Below are 26,039 nucleotides of genomic sequence, written 5' to 3'. Positions count from 1 at the left end.
AAAATAAGAATAGCCATTGTTGATTACAAAAGATGTGTTGCCCCTTCCTAAAAAGCACGGCAGTGGTTGCTAGACATGGGCCATGGTGGCACAGTGAACAAGTTGTAAGACTTTTGAGCAAGAAGACAGGGCTTCAAATCCACCCCACTTCCACGGGTTATTCTCTGTCATCTTGAATGCGAAGGGAACCCATATGTGCTAGTCCTTTGAACAGGAACCAGATAAGCACATGAAAGAAAATTCTGGAACTCATGGTATGAAATTCAGGTGCGTCCTATCATTTACATTCGTTTATTTCTTCCCTGCTACCCAGTGGACTGCCTCTTTTAAGTATGTACAATGACAGGTTCTGCTAAAAAACAACACACCCAAACTTTTAAAAGCCCTCACTTGCTTTCCTGCCCCTGTTAATGTGGAGTGTGCCTACATCTCTGAAAGTTCAGGCAAGAAGTGAAACTCTTGTTGCTCCTTGGTCACTGAACAATAAAATGTGAAAATACAATTCCCCCATGAGATCAGTCCTCCCCCCCCCCCACACCCCAAAAAGGGAAGCTTGATCAACCTTAGTGGTATCGAGAGAGCCAACTGCCGCCAGCATAAAACTAGGATTGAATCCAGTGGCTGAGTCCGGATCATACCCCATGTGGCTTGCCACCTCTTTCTTTCTCCTCCTTCCCAGTTTTGATCCTTTCACTCTGCTTGCACCGCTAAAGTGTCCAGCCAGAGCCTCAGGGCAAACTTTGTCCCGGTGCTCACTCTTTCCACGTCTTCCCCCTGTAGTGGAGCGGAGCTGAGGAACATTGTGGTGGGGATGGCCACTGTCTTGGCTGAGCCGTGCTGCAGTTCGGTGATGCTGTTCAGGGAAGCAAAGAAGATGCCCAGTTAGCCCAAAGAGCTGCCAGCACACTTTTGACCTAGGTGCTGAACAAGAGTGGGGTGCTCCCCGCCCCCCCGTTTTCCACATCGCCTAACCATCCACATACCTGACAGCTGGTGGGAGATCACCTGCCATCGCACTGGTGGCCCCAATCTCATTCTGCGTAGCAGCGATGGATGCCAAGACCGGCTTGTCCAGCCAGGCGTAAGCGCTCACTTCTGCTTCATTGGGCTTCAGTCTCACCTGAAATGTGACACAAAAGTAAGCACAGCCAAGCAACCAGAACTGCTCTAGGCATGTCGAGTACAGTGGAATATTATTTTAAAAGAAAATTGGCGATTCAAAGAGCAGTGTGGGGCTGTTTAAAAGCCCTTTTGCAAACAGGTTTTCAGAGGTTTGAAAGCAGTCCGTGTCTCCTTGCAAAAGGGCTTCCAAACAGCCCCACACCAGGCTTTGAAATCCTGACAATCAGGGCTTCACTTTAGAGTGCGGCATCACCTGATGTCACTATGACCTAGGGCGATTGGCAGGTAATGCCCCACCCACCTGTGAAATTTTGCCCGCCAGGGGTCAGGATATCTGGCCCACTGATCATAAAAGCTTCCCCATCCTTCTCAGCTTTTGCCACAAGACACTCTGTTGTTTACTCTAAGATGAAATATTCTAATAAATTTCCATTTTCTTTTTAAAAAAACCTGTTATGATCATTTTAAGTAGGCAAAGCTGGGTGTGTAAACAAGGTTATCGCCAGTACAAAAGTATGCCCCCCATCTTTGCCCGTGAAATATCTGGGGTTTGCCATTCCCAGTTAAAAGGCTGGTTGGATGTAAGAGGAAGAGGCCACATACATTTAAAGTCCTAGGATGCCACTTTAAATTGCCCCAAAGAATTCTGGGAGCTGTAGTTTGTGAAGGGTGCTGAGAGTTCCTAGGAAACCCCCCTTAATGCCCTCCTGGAGCTGCAGCTCCCAGAGTTCACTGTGGAGAGATAGATGGTTAAACCACTCTAGGAACTAGGCAGGCTGCCCATCGGGGAATTCAGCCCTCGGGTTGAAAAAGGCCTCCCTTCTTCCCTGAACTAGAGTTCCAAGAAACCACCGAGTCACCAGAGCTTGCCCATAAGAGCGAATCAGAATTGTAGAGTTGGAAGGGACACCAAAGGTCATCTATTCCAACCCCCTGCAATGCAGGAATCACAACTAGAGCATTCTTGACATATGGATGCTGTGCATAGTTTAAAACCAGGAGGGTGTGTGTGTGCTTCTGATCTTCTCTTCTGGGGGGTCGCTTGGACACCCGGTTAGGCTTCCCGTGACCCTGAATGGCACCAACCACCTCACCTGGAGCTGCTGGTGACTCTCGCGGGAAAGCAAATGGAGGTAGACGACGACGTGGTGACGCTTTGGCAGGCCTCTGCTCAGCATGGGAGGGTACACTGACTGCAGGGGGCGAGAGAAGGCAGCACCCGTGAGGAAACCCCTAGGCTGTGCAAGAAGACCGACTCCTCACAGGGTTGTTGTAAGGAGCAGGCTGGAAGTGAACTGCTTTGAACACTGGGGGGAGGGCCCTATCTCAATGGGCAGAGCAGTTGCTTGGCATGCGGAAGGTCCCAAGTCCAATCCCCCATGGCATCTCCAGTTAGGGCTGGGAAGATCCCATTGAAAACCACAAACAGCCACTGCTGCCAGTCAGTGTAGACAATTCTGAGGTAAATAGAGCAATCGGTCTCAAGTATTGCCATGCTTCATAACTCTCTTTTATCTATTCTTGAAAATTAATAGCTCCAAGGAGATTAGGGTGGCATGGCTCTTCCCCACCCCAATTCTACCCTCAACCCTGTGGGGTAGGCCAGGTTTGAGAGATGATGACAAGGTCACCTGGCAAACTGCATCCAAGTGGGAATCAGAACTGGTGTCTCCTCAGTCTTAACCAGATTGGTAAACCAAAGAGTCTCTCATGGGCGACTCTGCACAACTAATAGTACGTAAATAATTCACACTTGTGCATTTTAGATATGAAGAGGGCAAAGTCATGCACAACTAACATGGCTGCCCCTGCCTCATGCGGACCGGACTTTGAACCCCAGTCCCTCCCAGACCTTCTGGGCACCCCATAATTCACCTCAGCTCTTTTGGGGTGCTTGAGTGACTCTTACCTCCCACAGGGCCAGCGGGCGCCAGGAAAACTCCCCGTCCTGAAGCCACAGGCCCGTCTCTTCCCCCAGTTCCCTCAGCCCAGCGTCCAGCAACTACAGGAGCAGAAAAAGCAGGTTTGCAGCAGATCCTGAAACTCCTTTTTTTCCCCAAAGGAGAACACAAATTCAGATTGATAGAAGCCACTCTGAAGTACAAGAAGGACGGGAAAGAAATCTCTGTATAAACTGCAGGTAGCCAACATGAAGATGCTGCTGGACTACAACTCCCATCAGCCCCTGACTCCTTGGCCAGGCTGATGGGTGGCGTAGTCCAGCAACATGCAGAAGGAACCACATTGACCCTCTCTGGTATAAATAAACTTATTTCCTCCTAGCCTGGTTTCCCCTGACACAGGTTGCCTCTATACTTCCTCTCCTTCCAGAGCACAGCAGGCTGTTTCGTTACCTGTTCGTCCTGTTCGATGTGGCCACCTGCAAAGGAAAAGAAAGATCTAGGTTCCCACCATGCCAATTTATTTCTGACAGGCTCAATCCCCCTCTAAGCCCCCCACTCAGCTCAGCGTTTCATTCTTGGAGTTGCCGGCTCAGCTCTTGGACACAAAGGAAAGGGGCTGAAACGTTGGGGGGGGGGGGCAGCTTTCCACAGGACGTACGCAAACAGTTTCTCTTTTGGCCTACCTGCCCCACCGGCATGCACGATGGGGATAAAGATAATACTACCCCTGCTCCTGCCCACCTAGCAGTTCAAAAGCACGTCAAAGTGCAAGTAGATAAATAGGTACCGCTCTGATGGGAAGGTAAACAGCGTTTCTGTGCGCTGCTCTGGTTCGCCAGAAGCGGCTTAGTCATGCTGGCCACATGACCTGGAAGCTGTACGCCGGCTCCCTCGGCCAGTAAAGCGAGATGAGCGCCACAACCCCAGAGGCGGCCAAGACTGGACCTAATGGTCAGGGGTCCCTTTACCTTTACCTTACCCTACAGGGCTCTTTGTAAGGATTACTGAAGGAGTACACTCTGAATGCTGCAGTTGATTCTGCAAAGGCCCTGACATTCTACCAGTATTGCCCCAATGCCTCTAAGCCTCTCTTTCCTGTCTTGAGGACTAGGAGCTTGCTTTAAAAATAATAATAAAGCTAATACCACACTTGCACTCAGCTTGTAATCTGGATGTTGGGTGGACTTTAGTTCCCAGGGTCCAGGGTGCTTCACCTGACCCCCTTGTTCCTAGCCCTTGTTTTAGATCACAACCCACTCTGGAACTGCATTTTAAATGTTTTAAATAAATGATAATTGCAAAGTTATTTGTAACTTTGGGAGGGTGTTGTCAAGCTTCTCCTCTGCCACCCCCCCCAGGCCGACTGAAAAATTGTGTGCGGGGGGGGGGGGAGGTGTCTCCGCTTAATAAACTTTTGTTTCACAAAAAAGCAGGTACTTTTTTTTTTAGGTGGGGGGAATTAAAAAATCCTTCAGCCCCTGGATCCAACTCAAAGCCAATGTGGTATTATTTCTTTTATTTATTTCGTAAAATTTATATACTGCTGGTTTTAAGAAGAAGGAAAAAAACCCTCAAAGCACTTTATTATGAAAATCAGGCATCCCAGGTAAGGTCCTTGGCTGGCCTGTTCAAGCATGCAGGCTTAGTCTAAAGAGCCTCAATCCCAGTTACCTGGGGCGGGGTGGGGATACAAACTGCAAGGGGAAATACAGGTGTTCTCAACCTTCCTGTGGACCACCTGTAGGGTCTGGCTGTAGGATGACTGTGTATTCTCCTGCCTTTGGAGCATGGCAGCTTTCCCCATCCCTTCTCCACTTCTAATTTCTGTGTGTCAAAAACACATTCCCTTCCCCTGCCTCACCTCCAAATCTCACCTGGAGGGACCCAAATGTTGGGGAAGCTGCTCAGAGTCTTGGACCGCCTTGTCAGCAACACTTTCTGATTGGCCGACTGCAGGAGGATGGCCACGCCCACATCCACCCCTCGCTCCTGGGTCTCCACAGGGAGGGAAGAAGCTTGCGCCTCTGTCAGGTGTTTGATGGGGCAGAAAGGCGGTCTCTGTGGAAGAAGGTTTCTTTTTTTATCTTTTCCTTTCTTCGTGAGACAAACAAATAAACAGAACCGAGCAAAGGTTAGCATGGGATGCTACATTTGCAAGAAGAACGATAAAAGCTGGTTATCCTTAGATACCTGTGACAGATAAGTGGAGAGCAGCAGCATAAGAAATGAGGGAATCAGAGATGATTTGCCAGGTATACAGAAACATAAACCTATAACTGGAACCACCAGAGACACAAGGAGTACCAAGAATAAAAGGCTCTAAATTACATCAATGTCCCGTCCCCCCCGCAACCAATTGGATGTTACTTATCACAAATTTCTAGAGACGTGTGGAAGAGACAACTGTAATTTTTTTTTTTTTTTGCAAAAACAGTTGTAATGCTATTTTCCTTATGTTACTCCACCATAGGGAGGTGTTGATTTGAGACAAAGTTTTCCATCTTTGGGCAATCGATAGGCCGGCAGCAATAAGAAGGTAATTTAACAAATGTTTTGGTTTTATATTTTTATTCTCTCCTTCAAAAAAAGAAAGAAAGAAAGAGGGTCACAGTTAGCAACTTGGGTGAGAATAAATGTAAGAAGGCGTCTTTAAAAAGAAGAAGCAGAACTGAACATTTTAAAGAGTGTTTCAGTTCTGGAAACCCCATCCATCTCCCTCCATCTCCCCCACCAACCTGCAAGAGGACCCTGTTGGAGCCAGCAAACTCCCTGTCAGAAATCAGGAACCGGCGCTGGTCCAAAGCGCAGTTCACCATCCAGCTGTCTTCGTCGCCTGTGCAAAAGTGGCCAACAATGCTCTGGGAGAAGCAGACAAAAAACAAAACAAAACCCTGGTAACCATTTCATAATACTGTATACAAGATTTTTTAGGGTGGGGGGGCGGTGTCCAATTAAGACTGTAGGTAATGCTGCAGTTCCGGGGGTGTAAATTACTATTAGACTTTTAAAAGGCCTTTGGTTCACCTGATTGACATCCTATACCCTTTTGAAAAGTGGCTCTTTTTGTGAGGGGGGTGTTATTGGGTTGTTGTTCTTATTTTGATTATATATATATTGTGGTTTTTATGTTGATCTTTTCTGCGAACTACTCTGAGACCTTGGGGTATAGGGTGATATATAAATTCAAATAATGATAATAATAAAAAGCTGCTGTTGTTGGGTCAAGTTAATCGATTTGTTGAACTAAATTTTGAACCAGTGTGGAAATACTTGTTACTGTGTTCAATTTTCTTGTGCTATTATTTTCTTTAGGGAGTCCTGCAATCTGCAATTCTGAGTTGTTCTTTTTATAGGGTAGGAGGCACTGGGGGCGAGTTTATGGAACCAAGAGGCCACCCAGATGTTGGGGAACCCCTGGCTTAATCCATTGCCGTGGCCTTTAGGGAATCACCCCAGGATCCACTGCTTTAAATGCCTGGTGTGGATGCGGGACCTCATCCGCCTGCAAATCACCCGGATCCTTCCACAAAACTCCAAGAGAGGACAGCAAGTGACAGACCCACACACAGTTTTCGTCGCTACCTGCTGGAACCTGGCGCGCTGCGGGCAGCTGTTCTCTTTGGACAGGTAAACCACCACCCTGGTGATGCTCTTCATGTTCGCTCTCCTAGCCAGCATCGGAGCGAGGCTTTTCAGAGGCTTTTCAGCCTGGCTGCTTGGAGGAAATTCACTATCATGAAAAACTGAAACATGCTGCCTCTACGCTGCAAAAGGCTCCGCGGCATTTGCACGCAGAGGTTGCAAAGGAAAAGGAAACCCGTTTTTCCGCCCCTTGCAAAGGCTGTTGCAACCTGTGCATTGCAAGATCCCTTGTTTTAGGGGCTTGTAAATTTCAGGCAGGAAGTGAAGCCGACTCCCGGCTAAGGGCAGCCCCAGGAAGCTGCTGCGGGAGGAAATGCAATTTCTGCTGGGAGGGGTTGAAACCTTTGCAAAAAAGCGTCGCCGGCAAAGCTAGAGAGAGCCCTCTCGCGGCTGCTTTGAAGCGCGCTCCTTCGATGATTCTCTTTGCAATGGAACAACGGTAGGTATAAACATTTCCCAACAGCGCCATGCAAGGGGCTGGGCAGTTGCCCTCGCGAAGGAAAAACACTATGCAACGCCCGGTTAAACTGTGGAACTCCCTCCCGCAGTTGGCAGTGATAGCCACCAACCTGGCTTTAAAAGAGGATTAAAAGGTAAAGGGACCCCTGACCATTAGGTCCAGTCGTGGCCGACTCTGGGGTTGTGGCGCTCAACTCGCTTTATTGGCCGAGGGAGCCGGCGTACAGCTTCCGGGTCATGTGGCCAGCATGACTAAGCTGCTTCTGGCGAACCAGAGCAGCGCATGGAAACGCTGTTTACCTTCCCGCCGGAGTGGTACCTATTTATCTACTTGCACTTTGACGTGCTTTCAAACTGCTAGGTTGGCAGGAGGTGGGACCGAGCAACAAGAGCTCACCCCGTCTGGGCATTCGAACCACCGACCTTCTGATCAGCAAGTCCTAGGCTCTGTGGTTTAACCCACAGCACCACCCGTGTCACTAAAAGAGGATTAGGGTTTCTCAATAAGGCACCTGGTTGGCCTCTGTGAAAACAGGATGCTGGTCAAGGTGGGCCACTTAGCCTGACCCAACAGGCTCACCTTATGCTCTTAAAAGTGCAAGGGCAGGGGAACAGATCTTGGTGGCAGGTGAGGGTGTTGATTGATGCATTAGCCTGGAGCAGGGGTCTGCAACCTTTAAGACAAAAAGAGCCACTTGGACCCGTTTCTGAAGAAAAACAACAACTGGGAGCTGCAAAACCGGGAAGGTGACGTCGGGACGGTCCGTGACTAACGCACACACCGCCCCCATGCGACGTCACAGCCAGTACAGCGCCCGCCACAGTGGGGAGTGTCGGGGCGCACAATGCGCTTCCTCCCCACGCTAGTATCCGCCCCGGAGCCGCGGCAAAGGTGTAAAAGAGCCACATGCGGCTCCGGAGCCGCGGGTTGCAGACCCCTGGCCTGGAGGCACCTTGAGAGATGCAGAATATCTTTCTTAGCACGTTGGAAATGAAGAACAGGGCATTTTAAAAGCAAGCAAATGTATAAATATTATATATATATATATATATATATATATATATATATATATATATATATGAGAACATCAAAACCAAGAGCCTCTTCTATTCTCTCCCATACTAACTACCTCGCTTCTAACTCCCACCCTGAGCAGAAAAATAAGATGTCACAAAGGAGGGTGGGTCACTGTTACCCTGACAACCCACCCACTTGTGCCCTGGGCCAATCCTGCGCCTCCTGCGTCTTGACGCTTCTTCGGAACTTTGAGGCTCCTGCCATTCTGTCTGGCAGCTGGCTGAAACATCTCTCTTCCACTTTCATTCCACTTTGAGAAGCTTAAGCTTCTCCCAGGCGGTTCCCCTTTAAGCAATGTTTCTAGTGAGAACCTATCCCGTCCTTTTAAATACAGTAGGGAACTCATATCTCCCAAGTTTAGGGGAAGAGCCATAGCTCAGTGGTGGCGCTTCCCCATTGCATTGCAGAAGGCACCAGGTTCAAATTCTGACATTGCCAGGTAGGGCTGCGAGAGACTCCCTGCCTGAAACTCTGGAGAGCTGCTGCCAGTGGGGGCCAGTCACCTCCCACCATTCCAGACCCACATTTAACCCAAATACACACCCCTCATTTAGCTAGAGTGAGGGGGGTCAGTCTGAATGATACCCTGGGCCTCTGTGATCCTCTGTCTATGAGTATCTTTGTCAGGAAAGTTAAGTACAGTACTTGTCATTTGCATCTTAACCAAGTGAGCTCTGTTGCCATAGAGACTGTTATGTACTGAGTTGAATAGGATCCAAACTGAAGCAGTCTGATTGGTCCTAGAACAATAGGATTCAGAATGCAGCAGTCTGATTGGTCCTAGAACAATGCAGCAGTATGATTGGTTGGCAGGAACCACCCAATCCTGCTCCAGATAGAAGTGAATCCACAACCTGATTGGCTTACAGTAGAATTCCGGAATTAGCCAATCATGTGCAGCCCATTGTGTAAATAATGTATATAAAGCAGATACTGTGAGGGGACTTTGATTCATTCCTCCTCACCACTATGAGCTGAATAAAGAGCATGAAATCACTTTGCGACTCTGAGTATATTTCAGAGACAAATGAGTGGGCTTTTCCCACTCCACCTGGCTGGATGCCACCCTCACCCTGATATGGAGACCAATAGGACAAAGTGGGGAATTGTGTGTGAGTTGGGTTGATGCTGGAATATGAAGAGACAGAGATATTATCTTGCTCTCTCCTGGACCCCAAGCTGTGGCTTGGGGCTTCCCTGGAACCTAACATGGAAGAAAGATCTGTTGAGGTGTTAACGCTGAGAGCAGGTTATATACTGTATATGTGTACTGTAAATAAAACTATATATCCCAAAGATACCATGGTCTCTATTTGGTTTCATTCTAAGGAAACTGGACCTTGGGTGAATGCAGGCACACCTGGAGTCTGGCTACTCAGAGTTTGGGCTACGTGCAACACTGGTGTCAGAAGTGCAACATTAATAATGATGATGATGATGATGTGATTCTTACACCCTTCACTAAGTCTAGCTGGGATCAGCATATAAAATTCCTGTGTGGATATCCAGGGGTTGATATGAAGAAAAGCGTGTGGCACTTTTTAGTTTAGAGGAAAAAAAGTAAGTAAGAAGCAATGCGATAGAAGTGTCTAAAGTTATTCATGGCGTGGAGACAGTGGATGGATAAAAGTTTCTCTCCCTCTCTTGTAACACTAGAACTCGTGGACATCCAATGCAGCTGAGTGCTGGAAGATTCAGGGCAGAGAAAAGGAAGTCCTTCACACAGCACAACGTTGAACTATGGAACTCCCTCCCACAGGAGGCAGGGGTGCTCGCCACCTTGATGGCTTTAAAAGAGAATTGCCTGTGGGTTTCCCATTGATGCTTGGCCACTGTGAGAACAGGAGGCTGGACTAGATGGGCCACCCATGATCCAGCAGCCAAGCTGTTCTTATGTTCTTAGGTTAGGGCGATGTTCACCCGGAAGCCCTCTCCAAAGGAATGCATCTCCTTAGGTCACACAGAGAACAAACCCCACAGGGACTATCTCAGTGCAGTGCTTTTACAATTTTATTGCCTTTGAGGTTTCTGTATTCAAGGTTGGGAATTTGATTTGTTAATAATTGGTTGGTTTTTTTATGGAAAATGAATAAACATTATTTTAAGGGGGGGCTGTTGTTGGACTGCAGCAGCTCCCAGCATTCCTGATCACTGGCCATGCTGGTCAACAGCCCCCAGAAGGCTCCAGGTTCCCCAACCCCGCTGCACCCCCCAAATAGAAGTTTCTCGTCTTCAGAGTTGTGGCTCTGACGCATCTGTTTCTGCAGCACCGGCCTCTGCTGGAATCAGTGGTAAAAGATCAGCACGGAAGACTCCGTTATCTCTTTGGAAGCGCTCCAGCCTTGGTGAGTCCCGTAGCCATTCCAGTCGAAGCTGGCAAAGTCGCCGCACTGCCGAGGGCTGGCTTCTGGGAAGAAACCTCCTCCCCCAATGCAATGCTAGGAAAGGGAAGAAAGAACAAGAGCAGAGAGTGGGGACAAATTAGGAGGGGACGCAAGCCCTACGGAGAGGATGGGATCGCAGTTTGAAATGCGCTTGATGGATTGCAGAGCTCAGCATCAAAGGAGAAAAAGAAACTCAGGGGGCGCATACAAAATACACCTAGTCTTGTGAACTCTGCTGAGAGATGGACTTAGGGATCAGAGTGTGATCAGGCCACTGTCAGCCAGCCAGCAAGGGGATAGTTTTTGCAACAGCAGAAACCACCCAAGGTGGTGGCACTGCCCAGTCTTTGGTCACCCCCAGTTTGTTTATAACAAGGAAGGTGTTGTGAGAATTATAAGGTCTAAGATATAAAATAAATGTTCATAAATATACCAGGCAAACACATACATAAATATATAAACCACATGTCTGAAAGCCATTTTGACTCTTTCAGTGACCTCAAATATTCCTCCGCAGTTTGGATGGAAATGGGAAAAGCCTCGCCATTGTCTCTGTGCTCACAAATCCTTCCTTAAGGGTATGAATAGGGTGAGCCTGTGACCTGGACTCAGGAATTACTGTAAGTATATATCATCACAAAAGAATGGCCAAGCTGTCCAGGTAAACCCATTAACAAGTTTTCTGCCAGGCAGGATTCTGCTGTAGACTGTCCCTTCTGTGATGTATGTATGATGTATTGTGGGGTGGTCTTGATCTAAAAGGTAAAGGACCCCAACCGTTAAGTCCAGTCGCGAACAACTCTGGGGTTGCAGCGCTCATCTGGCTTTACTGGCCGAGGGAGCCAGCGTTTGTCTGCAGACAGCTTCCAGGTCATGTGGCCAGCATGACTAAGCTGCTTCTGGCGAACCAGAGCAGTGCACGGAAACACTGTTTACCTTCCCGCCGGAGCAGTATGTGGGGGTCAGGTGGGATTGCTATGAGGAATTATGAAAAATGGAACAAGCCATTGTGTCGCAATGAAAGCATTGCTTGACTGGGTTTGAGTCATTGACAGTAATTTCTGATCGAATCCCACAAGCCTCTGCACCTCTGCCATTTTCTTTCTCTACGCCTGACAGGCAAGTAAAAGCATTCTAAACACAGGCCAGTTGTTCACCAGGCATCCTGAGCCATAAAGGTAGAAGGTAGCTTTGATGTAGCTTTTGTTAGTTTTGTTAATCTTTAGATAGATCTTAAGAGCCAGGAACAGAGTTTACATGGAGATGGTAAATGCGTCTTTCTTTCCTATGGGTTTATGACCTCCGGGGGGTACTAAATGCATTCCTCCTTTGGTTCCTGTTTATTTAGCTTAGCCACATATGCATGCTCAAGTAGGAAATAGTTTCTTTGTAGTTAAAATGATTTCTTCTGATCTGACTTTGTCCCACGTGGGGTTTTTTAAATGCTCAGAGGAAATCTGATTGGTTCTTACGAACACTGTGTAAAAAGTTCTTTTGTGAATAAAACGACCTGGGCCAAGGGGTGCACAAATTATTATTGGCACTTCCTCCCAGAGTCTTGCTGGGCAAGTCTCGTGTGTGTTTTATTAATCAGAGTCCAATCCTTCCTTGCTTTTGGAATGCAACATTTATCTATTTATCTACTTGCACTTTGACGTGCTTTTGAACTGCTAGGTTGGCAGGAGCTGGGACCCCCGTCGTGGGGATTCAAACCGCCAACCTTCCGATCTGCAAGCCCTAGGCTCAGTGGTTTAGACCACAGCGTCACCCGTGTCTTGATCTACAGGGTGGCAATTTCAAAAGTCTATACAGTGGTACCTCGGGTTAAGTACTTAATTCGTTCCGGAGGTCCGTTCTTAACCTGAAACTGTTCTTAACCTGAAGCACCACTTTAGCTAATGGGGCATCCCGCTGCCACCACGCCGCCAGAGCATGATTTCTGTTCTTATCCTGAAGCAAAGTTCTTAACCTGAAGCACTATTTCTGGGTTATCGGAGTCTGTAACCTGAAGCGTATGTAACCTGAGGTACCACTGTATAAGGGCTTGCACATCATTGTTCTGGGTTCCTCCTCCCTCCTGTGGGGGGGGCACCCTGTTGCAACAGATCAATAAAGATCAAGCTTACTAGCTGCTTTGCTTCTCAATATTCTCTGGTTGGCCTCTGTTATTTTCTCCTACCGATAGAGCAGTGTTTCCCAACCTTTTTTGGGCAAAGGCACACTTGTTTCATGAAAAAAATCTCGAGGCACACCACCATTACAGCCCCGTGACGTCAGCGCGCAGCGTCACGCCGGGAGGGACATGAATTGCTAGCAAATTACATAATCACCTCCTTGAGGGCTGGCTCATCTTCTCTGAAGGCAGAACCCCATTATTTAACAGCACAGACTCACACCATAGCCAAGACGAGGGGGGAAAACCTTAGTCATGCACAGTCATGCACATGTGGGGGCTAAATGAGGACGAAGACCGGGCAGAGAGCAGGGTTCAAATCACCCCACCTGGCCAGGACAATCCCTGGGTGCTCCCTTGGGCCACTCGCCTGACCCACCTCGCAGGGCTGTTGTTGCGAGGATAACACGGGGAGAACCACGCGCGCCCCCGGGAGCTCCTTGGAGGAGAAAGCGGGCGATGAATGCAATGCACGAAATATATGAGAGGCGACCAGGTTTTGCAGGTGAGGGGGCCCCGCCAGCCTCCGCTTCCAACACCCGGCGCAACGACGCTGAAGTTCCCCTTCGCCCTCCCGGCTCTCTCTGCCGCCCACTGGGGACCCCCCTCACCTGCCAAGTCCGGAGCGCCGGTGGAAGTTGCATGCATGCATGCAGGGCGCCGCGTTGCCATTGCACTGCACTGCACTCCATGCAACGCCTGCATGCATGCATTGCCTTGCACGCCCGCCAAGGGGTCTCCCCGCGGTCCGATGCGTCCCCTCCGGCGCGGATGCAGCATTGCAAAAATAAACCCCCCCGACGCAGCCCTACCTGGGGGGCAGCCGCCACTCCGCCTCCGCGGGGATCCCCGGGCTCCATCCTGCCGCCCGATCTCCGCGGGGGCGCAGGCAGGCTGCGCGGGGTCTGCGCGGAAGAGCCCCTGCCCGCCCGGCCGCCGCCGCTGCGCTCATTCCATGGCCGGGAGAAGAGCGCTTCAAACAAAACGCCCGGCCCGCCAGGCCACGCTGGGAAACGTAGTTTGTGCACCCCGCGCGGGCGCGGGGCCCAAGGGCGAGGGGACTACGGATCCCGGCAGCCCCCGCGCCGGGGACGGAGGGGGAGAGGCCGGGTGCAGGGATGGAGGGACGGGTGGGCGAGCGAGTGAGTGAGTGGCAGCCGCCAAGCCTTGGCCGAGAGCCAGGAAGGGCCTCCCCGGAGGAGGAGGAGGAGGAGGGAGGCACAGAGCGGGAGGGAGGGAGGGAACCCCAGGGGTCATCTAGTGACGGCGCCCCAATCGAAAATTTGACTTTTTTAAAAAAAAAATCTTTCGAATTTTTTAATTTTTCCCGCGGCACACCAGGCAACATCTCGCGGCACACTAGTGTGCCGCGGAACAGTGGTTGGGAAACACTGCGATAGAGAACCTACATAAGGACTCTATATGGACTCTTGGGTACCCCATAAGGGAAAAGGAGCAGTTTTATAACAGAAGGCAAGCAAGAGTTGAGGGTTTTGTGGAAGAGGAGGGCCTTAGCTGGCAAAAGGAACTTCAGGGGATACAGCAAACTCTCAGTATCCTAAGTTAAAAGTGGAGGACATGCAGAGACTACTCAAATCCTTTAAAAGTGGCTGTTGGGAGCGGAAACTAGCAGAAGCCAAGAAGAGACAAGAGGGCGTCTCGCTGTGGATTCAAGGCTGGTGAGGAGACTCACGTGTTCTGTGTTGCATCCCGTGACTTTAACACCAGGGCACAGAGCCATGGCGGCTTTCTCGTGATTAAATACTCGGAACTGCACAAAGCCAGCGACAAATTCAGCTGAGAAAAAGAAAGGAGAAATAGCAGAAGTGTCTTTAGTCCCTCTGGTGGGAAACCTTGGCCAGCAGCTGGGTGCAACGACATCAGAAAAGCCAGCTGGATCAAGCCAGGAGCCCACCTAGCCCAGCACATAGTTGTCAACTTACAGATTTGAAAATAAGGGAACAGCAGCCAAAATAAGGGATTTTCCGGGCACAGGTATGTTCAGCTTCTGAGCCCCTCCGAGCCAAAGGCAGAAAGCCCAGCCAGCAGCCAAACGAAGCCTGAAGCGGTGGTTCCCCTCGCAGCAACCCGGCAAAGGGGATGCAGCAAGGAAAACCACCGTCACCTCTCCGCTGGGAAGGGCTGAACAAAGGCGAGTCCCCAGGCAACGCGGCTGATTTGATCGGCACAAGGTATGCAAGCTCCACCCCCCAGTTGTTCTTAGACTCCTTATTGGGTGAGCAACGCAGCCAAGCAACACACTTGGCGTCCCCCTCTTCCCTGGCCAGCAGGGAGGGAGGGAGATGAGCTGCTTCCTTTGAAACCCGGGAAATTTAAGGGACATCATCAATAAGGGACAGCAGCGGGACACGGCGCTGGGATAAGGGAGTTTCCCGCCAAATAAGGGACAGTTGACAGCTATGGCGCAGCATCCTGTTCTCACAGGGCCCAACCAGATGCCCCTTCTGGGAAGTCCGAAAGCAGGACCAGAGCAGGACAGCCCCTCTCTCCTCCTGTGGTTTCCAAGAACTGCTTTTTGGAAGCATTACTGCCTCTGAGCATGGAGACAGAGGATAGCCATCTAGTATTACTACTATTAAAATCTGTGTACCGCCCTTCATCAGCAGAACTCAGAGTGGTTCACGACATAAAAATACAATATGAAAGCACAAAACACATGATAGAAACAACAACAAAACCACAAACCAATACCCCCCAATGAATTTGTCTAATCCTCTTTTAAAGCCATCCAAGTTGGAACAAGTTCCATAATAATTTATCTATGCACTTCCTGAAGAAGCCCTCGTTTTTTGGTCTGTCCTGAATCTTCCAACATTCAGCTTCATGGGATGTGCATGAGTTCTAGTGTTAAACAAGAGAGGGACAAAAACTTCTCTATTTGCTTTCTCCGTGCCACACATAACTGCGTAACTTGAGCCTCAGTTGCACTGCCGCATCCTAAACCCTTGTTGCAGAGATACATAATTTGTTATTTACCGTATTTTTCGCTCTATAGGGTGCACCGGACCATAGGATGCACCTAGATTTTAGGGAGGGGGAAAATAAAGGGGGGAATTATTATTTCCCCCCCCCCAGCCCCAAAGAGCAAAGAAGCCAAGACAGCAAGCGGGATCCATCCTGCTGGCTGTCTTGGCTTCCTCTTTAGCCGCACGCAACCTCTCCATCCGGGAGAGGCTGCGCGCGGCTTTGGCAGAAGCCAAGACAGCGAGCGGGATGGATTCCGCTCGCTGTCTTGGCTTCGTTTTTAGCCGTGGAACTCCCACCGGGCTCCGAAGGCTTGCGGATAGCTGCCTGAAGCCCGGGGTGCGCAGCCTGCATTCACTCCATAGGACGCACACACATTTCCCCTTCATTTTTGGAGGGGAAAAAGTGTGTCCTATAGAGCGAAAAATACAGTATTTTTTTAAAAATAAGCCAGGTAAGGTGAGAATGCGAGGGAACCCGGTTCTTCAGTAAACCCAGTTTTTCAATAAATGTGTCTCAGGCCTTGCAACAAAGCATCTTGGCAAATAGTTAGGCAGGCAGTCAAGTTAGGTACCTGAGTGAGTTGAGCAGCAGGTCGAGGAGAGACCTCACCAGAGCCCTCATCTGCCCCCCCCCCCATTTCTTATTTATGCTCAGCCATAGTCCGGTCAAAGGAAGCAAGACTTACTTCGCCCGTTTGGAGAATAGTAGTCCGAGGTATTCTGGGCACTCCCTGCATCGTAGGTGACGGGGACGGCTGGGCCGTTGTTGGTCTGGCAGGTGCCAATCCCATAGGTCACGGGGTATTTCTGAAAAGAGAAGCAGGAAGGGATCTGAGGCTTGCTTTGGGCTTGTGGCGTTCCTCATGCTCAGCCAGAAAAGATCCATAAGGGAGGAAAGGAGATCCAGAACATCTAATTACTCTCAGCACAGGAACGTGACACAGGCCAAAGGGACGGGAGCCCCAGTACAAAAAGACAGCGGGTGAATTGGGCCCCTTCTAGGGTGGAGCTGCTCCCACTTTTTCTGTCTCCTCTGCCTCAGAGAGACCCCCCAAATCTCCCACCCAGCCTCATCCCAGACTTGGATGAAATTAGGGACACCCTATTCCATATCCTCCAATGTTTCTCTGATGAAAACAGGGACGTCCTAAGCAAAAGCGATGGGACGCAGGTGGCGCTGTGGGTTAAACCACAGAGCCTAGGACTTGCCGATCAGAAGGTCGGCGGTTCAAATCCCTGCAATGGGGTGAGCTCCTGTTGCTCCCTGCTCCTGCCAACCTAGCAGTTCAAAAGCACGTCAAAGTGCAAGTAGAGAAATAGGTACCGCTCCGGTGGGAAGGTAAACGGCGTTTCCGTGCACTGCTCTGGTTCGCCAGAAGCGGCTTAGTCATGCTGGCCACATGACCTGGAAGCTGTTCGCCGGCTCCCTTGGCCAATAAAGCGAGATGAGCGCCACAACCCCAGAGTCGGTCACGACTGGACCTAATGGTCAGGGGTCCCTTTACCTTTACCTAAGTAAAAGCGAGAACATTCCAGGACCAAATCAGAAACTGGGATGGCTTCTGTAAATCTGGGGCTGTCCCTTGAAAATGGGGGCACTTGGAGGGTCCGTGAGACCCCAGTATGTGACCAGGGGGTGCCTTCCTGCCCTGCTTGTGGGCTTGCTGGAGGCCCCAGGCTCAGATGGGGCCCTGATCTGGGGTCTCCGCCACAGCAGGGCTTTCCTAGGGAAACCTGGAGGCCTGGGGAAGGGCCCTTGTAGCTCAGTGGCAGAGAGTCTGCCTTGAAAGCAGAAGGTCCCAGGTTCAATCCCTGCTGGTGGCCTCCCCAGGTGAGGTTAGAGGGACACTCCTGTCTAAAATCCTGGAGAGCCATTGCTGTCTGTCAGTGTAGATGGTTTTGAGGGAGCTTCCTGGGTCCCGATTACTAAAAAAAAGGGGGGGGAGGTCTCCTGCCCCGCTCAACCACCCAAATCCCAACTGCCGAGTCAGCCGGCAGAAATCCTGAGTCATGACTTGCTTACCTGGTAGAGCCTGAGAAGGTTCCCCCCAAGCTCAGACAAGAACCCGGTTTCGGTGCGGTATCTCAGGAGCGAAGACTCGCGCCATTTCTTCATGGGGGTGTTGTTGGGGACGTGCCATATGGCCATGTCTGCTGCTTCAAGGTCATAATAGCCAGGATTCTGGAAAGAAAGAGAATCAGGGGTGTGAGAGGGGGAGGAGGGTTTGGTTTTTAAATTGGTGTGTGTGTGTGTGTGTGTCTTTTACAGTAACAGGAGACACTGTCAAGAAAGAGCCTTTTCCTCTGTATTTCCCCCCCTTGCAAGTTCCACTGATTACCGTATTTTTCGCTCTATAGGATGCACTTTTCCCCCTCCAAATATTAAGGGGAAATGTGTGTGTGTCCTATAGAGCGAATGCAGGCTCCTTGGCTTCAGCGATAGCAATGCGAAGCCTCCGAAGCGCAGAGGGAGCGCTCCCTCCGCACTCCGGAGGCTTTGCGTTGCTTTCGCTGAAGCCTGGAGAGCAAGAGGGGTCGGTGCGCACCGACCCCTCTTGCTCTCCAGGCTTCAGGGATAGCCACCTGAAGACTTCGGAGCGCAGCGCGAGTTCCCGCTGTGCTCTGCAGGCTTCAGGTTCCTTTCGCTGAAGCCAGGAGAGCAAGACTCTCCTGGCTTCAGCAGAGAGGGAGAGCTGCGCAGCGCCCCTTCAGCCAAGTGGGAGGAGAAATGGAAGGGGCTCCATTTCTCTTGCCACTTCGCTGAAGGGGTGCTGAGCAGAGAGGGGGAGAAATTTTTTTCTTGTTCTCCCCCTCTAAAACAAGGTGTGTTCTATGGTCCGGTGCATCCTATAGAGCGAAAAATATGGTATATTTGTGGCCTGTACAGGCAGTCTATTTTTGTCCCTGTTTTTGCCTTTTAGGGGGATGTCTTTGAAACATTTCCGATGTACCTTCAATTGGCAGAATTGCCATCCTCACACATGTGCCACATAAGACCCACATTTGTAAGAACTCAGTCATTTAATATGGTGAAACTTTGGAACTCCCTGCCACTTGATATCAGCCAGTGCTGTCACTGTACCTTTCCTCGGAGCCTCCAGTTTAGACAACCCTCCCCAGATGTTTAGAAAGTTGACGCGGATTTTAATTTGTTTCCATCTCTTGTTATTTTAACCTTTCGCATGTTTTACATTACTGCTGGGGCTGAGCTCTGCTGAACTCAGTAGCAGTGGACTTCTGAATAGGCCGACAAAGGGTATCATTCACCTATTGCGCCACTACAAAGGCAGTCTCACCTTGTAGTCATCACTGGTTGAGGCTATAGCTGACCCAAAGGTGGAGTTGTTGGACCAGTTTCCATCTCCTGTAGCGTAGTTGGCATTACTGCCTTGCTGGCTGGACCAGCGGTCCCCCACGGTGCATTTCCCATACATGTTGTTTTCGTGGACGCTCGCCACCAGAGTCCAGCCTCCTCCGTTGGTGGTCATGTCACAGAAGGTCTGGTAGATCTCTCCGTCTTCCGTGGCCAGGAAATACAACCCATCTGCTCAAAAGACAGGATCAAGACAGGACCTTTCCCCCGCCCCTTAATATAATGTTTATTAAATTTTCTTTTTTCCTTTATAACAACCAAATAAAATTTCTTCATCACATATATCTTTGCTCAAATTGAGCTTTGACTTCCTCCCCCTCCCTGACTTCTATGTGTAATCAGTTTTATCTTCGCATTTCTAAATCATCACCCTATTTACCTTATCTCCATACTTAAAAGACTTACTTCTAATATTTATAAACAGGTATCAAATCATAACCTTACAAAATATTTTAAATCAATCCTGCAAATGTTTTCAAATGTTTGCAATGTTCCTTCATATATTGTACAAATTTATTCCAGTCCTTTTCAAACAGTTGCACTGGTTCCCCGTCAGTCTCGCCAGCTTAACCTATTCAGTCATCTTTGTCTGCCATTCTTCCAATGTTGCTGCTGTGGTAGCATACATAAATATATTTATGTCTTTTTTGGGAATTTCTTCACCTATTATCCCTAATAAGAAAGCCTCTGGTTTTTTACTAAAGGTATTTTTGAAAATCTTTTTCAGTTCATTATATATCATACCCCAGTAGGCTTTAATCTTAGGACACATCCACCACATATGAAATAAATTCCCTTCCTTCTCCTTACATTTCCAACATACCTTATCTTAAATTCTATACATTTTAGCTAGTCGGCGTCAAATACCACCTATACATCATCTTCATTAAATTTTCTTTTAATGCCGTACATGCAGTGAATTTAATTGTTTTTGTCCACATCTCTAATTCAATATTGTGACCAAAATCTTGCACCCATTTAATCATAACTGTCTTAACTCCTTCTGGATCAATACAGGATCAAGCAATTGGGGGGTCTTAAGAAGACTTGGCTACCTTTAGATCAGTGTTTCCCAAACTTGGGTCTGTTTACGGACTACAATTCCCATCATCCCTGACCACAGGTCTTTGTTAGCTAGGGATGCTGGGAGTTGTAGCCCACGGAACAGCTGCTTATTTCCTCACCTGTGCACCCTGGTGAGGAGCTCTTGATTTCTTTGCAGCTCCTTGGAAGCTTGTGAAGACCGTGTGGGTTGCTTGTGCTGCAGGATGACGCCTCTTCCCACTTCTGCAGCAGACCGAGGACATCTTGCTTTGCGGAGCTGAGGCAGCAGCTGCTATCTGCATGCAGGACAATAGGTGTGAACAGGCTGAGTTACCCAGACATAGGGAAAGGGAGTTGCCCAGGTTGGAAGACGGAAGCAGGATCCAGGGTGACCTTGGCAGGACGGGGAACTGGGCCAGAACTAACAACATGAATTACAACAGAGATCAATGCACTTACGTAGGCAGACTCACAGGGACAAAATACAGGAAGGGTGACAACTTGGCTTGACAGCAGAACCTAGGAAAAGGCATCCAGGGTTTTAATGGATAAGCAAAACATGAGCCAGCAGTGTAGTATGGCAGCAAAATGGGCCAGTGCAATTCTAGGTTGTATCAAAAGAAGCATAGTGTCCAGAATGTGAGAAGTAATGGTCAGTACTTTTTTCCCTGGAAAAATAGGTCAGAAGGTTGGCAGTTTGAATCCCCACGATAGGAGGAAGCTCCCGTTGCTCGGTCCCTGCTCCTGCCCACCTAGCAGTTCGAAAGCACGAAGTGCAAGTAGATAAATAGGTACCGCTCTGGCGGGAAGGTAAATGGCGTTTCCATGCGCTGCTCTGGCTCACCAGAAGTGGCTTAGTCATGCTGGCCACGTGACCCGGAAGCTGTACGCCAGCTCCCTCGGCCAATAAAGCAAGGTGAACGCCGCAATCCCAGAGTCGTCCGTGACTGGACCTAACGGTCAGGAGTCCCTTTACTCCCTTAAGGAGTCCCTTACTCACCATGAAGTTGTTACAGTAAGTGCCACACTTTTTAACAACAAAAAAGAGGTGCCAGTACTGTGTACCCGTGAGTACCCTTTAAAAAAACACACAACCCAACAGCACTGGTACTGCTCCATTCTACTTTGGTCAGATTTCACCTGAATACTGTTTCCAGTTCTGGTTGTCAGGAAGGGATATGAACAAACTGGAAATGGGGGCAGTCAAGGGCCTGGGAAGCCAATCCTGTGAGAAAAGGTTTAAGAAGCTTTGTTCAATCTGGAGAAGAGACCAAAGGCTGACACACACACACACACACACACACACACACACACACACACACACACACCGCTCTCCTGACACTAGAACCCGGGGGACATCTAATGAAGTGGAATATTGGAAGAGTCAGGATGGAGAAACAAAAGGGCTTCTTCACGTAGTACATACCGGTAGTTAAACTATGGAACTCCCTACCACAGGGGGCAGTGGTGGCCACCAGCTTGGATGGTTTTTAAAGAGGATTGGGCAAATTCATGGAGGAGGAGGAAGAGGAGACTATCAATGGCTACTAGCAGTTGCTGGAAGCCACAGGAGGGGAGGGGGCTCTTGCATTCGGATCCTGATTGCGGGCTTCCCACTGGCAATTGTTTGGCCCCTGTGAGAACAGGTTGCTGGACTAGACGGGTGGTTGGCCGCCTGACCCAGGAGATGTTTGTTATGTTCTTAAGATACAACCACCGCCTTCAAACATCTGAAGGGCCTTCACAGAGAGCAGATCTGATTTATGTTCCTCCAAAGGGGAGGGCTGAAACCAGGAGTTTCGATTTACGAGAAATAGGATTTTGACTCAATAGCAGGGAGAACTTCCTGATGGCACAAGGTGTTCAGCCGTGGAACACAGAGTCTGGAAGGTGAGAGGCTCTTCAATCACTAGTGGCTTTTAAGCAGAGGCTGGATAGGTGCTTATCACTGGGTGCTGCAGGTGTGCATCTCCTTCATTGGCAGGGGGCTCGGCTAGATGTCCTTTGGAGGTGCCCTTCCAGCACAACGGTTCCAAGAGTTTGCCCCGAGATTTGCCAAATGTGTATGGAAAGGCCCCTTGCCCCCCCCAAAAAAGACAAAAGAAAAGCACAACATCCTGGCACAGTCCCCCCCCCCCGGCACCAGCATATACTCACCACACAGGTCCCCCTTTGGGAGGTCAGCCAAGAGTAAAAGGAGGAGAGTAAATCGCTTCATGGTGGGCTCTTTCTGTGGGTGAAAATGAGAGGGCTGGTGAGTCAATGACAGGGGTGGCTCACCCATAGGAACTGGTGGGCCTTAATCAGTGCTCCCCCCCCTAAAAAATTAAAAAAAATGTTTAGGGGTACTCTCATTTTGACTCAATAAAATCACTATTTTATAGTTCAAATCGGGAAAAAGAAATACAATAAATGGACAAAAGTACAAAGATTCACAAAATGTTTAAGGTTATGCATCCCCCCAGAAAAAAAGCAGTGGTCTTAGTCAAAGGACTGAGCAATTCATCTCTCTTAATCCAGCGCCCCAGAATCAACACGATTCATCACTTGCTTTAGAATTGTAGAGTTGGAAGGGACCACGAGGGTCATCTAGTCCAACCCCCTGCAATGAGGAATCTTTTGCCCACCATGGGCCTTGAACTCACAACCCTGAGATCAAGAGTCTCCTGCTCTACTGACTGAGCTATCCATGGCCCATCCACACTAACCTTCATTCATCCATCCATCCATCCATCCATCCATCCATCCATCCATCCATTCCCCTCCCTTCACCCTAACGTCCCATGGTGGGTTACAGCATTAAAAACAATATTAAAAACAATTAAAAAACAGTTTACAACCATAAAAATAAGGTGGGTCCTAATAATATATCCCTCAAGCGTCAAAAGCCAGGGCAAAGCGGTGCATCTTCAGCATCCTCCGAAAGCTGTAGGATGGAGCTGCCAGATGCGCTTTTGCAGGGACTTCCACAACTTAGGGGCCACCACAGAGAAAGCCCTCTCTCCTTGGGCCACCCGCCCCCCTGAGCATCTGAGGGCGAAGGAACTACCAAGAAGACCCCCCCCCCCTGCTGATCTTAACCACACCACCTCCTGGAGCGTCTGCAGGGAAGGAGACAGTCTTTCAGATATTTGGGGCCTGAGTCATTTAGGGCTTTGAGTGCTAACATGAGCACCTTGACTTGAGTCCGGGAATGAACGGGCAACCAGTGCCGCTGTTTTGAAACAATGGGTTATATAAGATCTAATGGGAACCCAAATCAGTAATCTGGCCCCTGCATTTGAGACCATCTGAAGTTTTCCATGACTGAAGTTGAGCAGCGTTGTATGTCTGCTCTTCCACGATCACAGCCATAACTGCAAGACCAAAGGACGTCTGCTCTGAATATTCTGCCCACAGGTGCGGATCCTAGCCTGGGGCCAGATGTGGCGTTATCTGACAACCTGCAGGAAAGGAGAGGGGGCCCTTTGCCAGAGGCAAATGGGGGGGGGGACCCTCCTTCAGCTCCTCCTAACTAGAGCTGAGAGTTGGCTATGATGTGTGATAAGAAGGCTGGGGAAAGTTGCTGGCTGGAAAAGGCGGAGAGAGATCGAGATCACGATGTTTGATTTCTGCTTGAATCCAGGCTGCAGCTATGGGAGAAACAAGCCCCTTCGGTGGTGCTGATGCTGTGAATCCCTCCCTTGTAGGCTCAGGTTGTACATAAACCATATATCCTAAAGACACCGTAGTCTCTGCTGTGCCTCATTCCCTGTAACCCATGGGATCTTGCACCACTTGAAGGTTGGGGTATCGTGAACAGTACCAGTCGGAAGCACTGATACCAACCTAGTAGTAGTAACACTCCACCCCACCAACCAGGACCACCACTGCTATTCTTGTTACCACCAGCAGCAGCGGCCAGGAACATCACCCACCCGCAGCTGCTATTTGCCGCAATGCAAAGAGACCAGTCACTGATACACCACAACCCTCTTGTCTCCCTTTGGGTCTTCAAGTTTGTCCAAAACTGATATCAACACAGCAACCGCTGAATCCTACTGCTCTACAGTGGTGGGTTCTCTGTGTTCAAAGGGAGTGTGACTTGTTCCCTCCATATTCTATCACACTATTACGCTTTGAAGGAAAGTTCCTGGCTCACCTGGTTAGGAGATGTCGATGTTCTGGTCTTCTGATGTGCAGAGGTCGCCTCTGTCCTGCCTTTTATTAGCAGCTTGCTGACAAAAGTCAACAGCCAGGGGGATAACATCAAGGAACTATCAGACTCCAGAACTGTTTGTACAAAGAGCAGGGTGAGTTTGCCGAGCGGCAGATGAAGGGTTTCACAGTTTCAGCAATGCTTCCGGGAAAAGACTTCATTTTCAGACCTGGGGCATCCCCTGCAAGCCTGGCTTTCTAGTTGGGTGGGAAGTCAAGACTTTTTGCAACAGAAGGTGCAGAAGTGAAAGTTACTGGATGCCTTGCATTCCAGAGTCGCATATCACTGAAATTAAAATTGCACCTAGAAACCTCCAAAAGAATATCACTGGCCTCCTGCTATGTGTTCAGTTGCAGCCCTGTCTTTGGGGGAACTTTGTCAGACATGATAAACCAGAAGCTGACCCAAGTGTCTTCCTACACATGCTACTAAGAGGTTTAGGGTCTTTTGCTAGCTGGGGTGGTGCTGGAGGTGTAAACGACTCTCAGATTCTGAAAGGCTGGTCTCACTAAATCAAGTTCATTAATTTTGTTGAATTAAACTTTCTTAGTGGGTTTTCCAAACCGCTAACACTCTCTCTCTCTCTCTCTCTCTCTCTCTCTCTCTCTCTCTATATATATATATATATATACTGGGTATAAATCTATGCAGTGGGGTGGAAGCTCAGAAAAGCTTGGAACCTGCCGCTCTAAAACAGGATTGTACAAAACTACTTAACCCCTGCAGTCTTCCCTCTTTCACTATAAGAAAATCCCCACCACCAGAGGCTACAACGTCTCCAGAAGATTGAGGTGGCCTGGCACAATGGAGGGGCTCAAAAAAAATACATGGAGTGGGGGAGGGCTGAAACTGCCTCAGCCCCTGGGGGTTGGTGCCTATGCCCACCAAGAACACCTAATCCAGAGACAGTTTTTCTTGGGGTGAGCCAGCAGCCACACTGTTTGAGTGCCAAGGAGCTAGCTGACAATGAGGTACAAATGGCCCAGGCATCCATCTATCTGTCCAGTAACTTATTCCAGTAGCTATATTGCAACTCTATTCAGCGTGAAACAGACCTGCAGCAGGCTGGGTTTGGGCGCAATGTTATCCCCTGCATTTCCTACTTCCATCACTTAGTGGCCTGTACTTTTTTATCTACAGCTTTACATTAAGTGTGGAAATGTCAGGGACCTGATATCCCAGAGCTTTCCAAACTCTGCCAGCTGTGTGCCAGTTGTGGTGTGTAACTGTGTCCCCGTACATTTTGTCATTGCAGTTTATGTATGCATCTGTATCTCTTACAAGGGGTTAGTTTAACCTCCAGTCGCTATTAAAACTGAATTGCTGTGTCGCGAAATTGATGCATGTCTAAAAAGTGTGTCGCCAACATGAAAAGTTTGGAGAGCTCTGCTATAGCCCCATGCGCACATTCAATGAACAACATTGCTGTGGCAAAAAAGGGGGAAAGTCCTCTGCAGACATAAATGTATTTGCATATTGTGCAACATGGAAACAGTGCCAGGATAATGAGGAAAGTGAAATCCAAACAAAATAAAATCTTTGGTTAGGTTAGGAGAAAAAATATTTGCATATTGGATCACTAAAATATATATTACAGTGCTTTTCTGTGGGGGGGGGACCCAAGTCAAATACTCATTTATTTATTTAAAGATAGAATTCCTGATCAGATCCTGGT

General features: G+C 49.1%; 2 protein-coding genes across 2 annotated transcripts; both read right to left on the bottom strand.

Moving 5' to 3' along the window:
* Positions 1 to 257: 257 nt before the first annotated feature.
* NUDT17 (nudix hydrolase 17) lies at positions 258 to 6,988 on the bottom strand. The gene is made up of 9 exons (XM_083478154.1): positions 6,878 to 6,988; positions 6,609 to 6,738; positions 5,762 to 5,884; positions 4,901 to 5,084; positions 3,477 to 3,502; positions 3,032 to 3,124; positions 2,217 to 2,315; positions 984 to 1,120; positions 258 to 853 (listed from the first exon to the last, which is right to left on the bottom strand). The coding sequence occupies exons 1-9, from the start codon at positions 6,883 to 6,885 to the stop codon at positions 691 to 693; spliced, it is 963 nt and encodes a 320-aa protein (XP_083334280.1). The 5' UTR covers positions 6,886 to 6,988; the 3' UTR covers positions 258 to 690.
* A 3,209-nt stretch (positions 6,989 to 10,197) lies between these two features.
* On the bottom strand, positions 10,198 to 24,452 carry LOC310694738 (intelectin-1-like). Its single transcript, XM_083478136.1, has 8 exons — positions 24,308 to 24,452; positions 22,324 to 22,396; positions 20,307 to 20,462; positions 19,046 to 19,293; positions 17,773 to 17,931; positions 16,436 to 16,556; positions 14,456 to 14,559; positions 10,198 to 10,643 (listed from the first exon to the last, which is right to left on the bottom strand). Exons 1-8 carry the CDS (start codon positions 24,413 to 24,415, stop codon positions 10,491 to 10,493), a joined length of 1,122 nt encoding a protein of 373 aa, XP_083334262.1. The 5' UTR covers positions 24,416 to 24,452; the 3' UTR covers positions 10,198 to 10,490.
* Between the last annotated feature and the right edge of the window lie 1,587 nt (positions 24,453 to 26,039).

This window comes from Podarcis liolepis, assembly GCF_965112155.1.
Source record: "Podarcis liolepis genome assembly, chromosome: 15".
Classification (NCBI taxonomy): Eukaryota; Metazoa; Chordata; class Lepidosauria; order Squamata; family Lacertidae; genus Podarcis; species Podarcis liolepis.
This window is presented reverse-complemented; position numbering and strand designations above follow the sequence as displayed.

What these genes read in the sequence shown, in the direction of transcription:
- NUDT17 (XM_083478154.1), bottom strand. An exon ending in ACATCGAACAGGACGAACAG is followed by an intron (nt 3,125 to 3,476) that starts GTAACGAAACAG and finishes CTGCTCCTGTAG; the next exon opens with TTGCTGGACGCTGGGCTGAG. An exon ending in GATCTCCCACCAGCTGTCAG is followed by an intron (nt 854 to 983) that starts GTATGTGGATGG and finishes TTCCCTGAACAG; the next exon opens with CATCACCGAACTGCAGCACG.
- LOC310694738 (XM_083478136.1), bottom strand. Translation starts at nt 24,415, where the DNA reads ATGTTATCCCCCTGGCTGTTGACTTTTGTCAGCAAGCTGCTAATAAAA. An exon ending in ACCTTCTCAGGCTCTACCAG is followed by an intron (nt 16,557 to 17,772) that starts GTAAGCAAGTCA and finishes TTCTCTTTTCAG; the next exon opens with AAATACCCCGTGACCTATGG. An exon ending in CTATTCTCCAAACGGGCGAA is followed by an intron (nt 14,560 to 16,435) that starts GTAAGTCTTGCT and finishes TCTTTTTCTCAG; the next exon opens with CTGAATTTGTCGCTGGCTTT.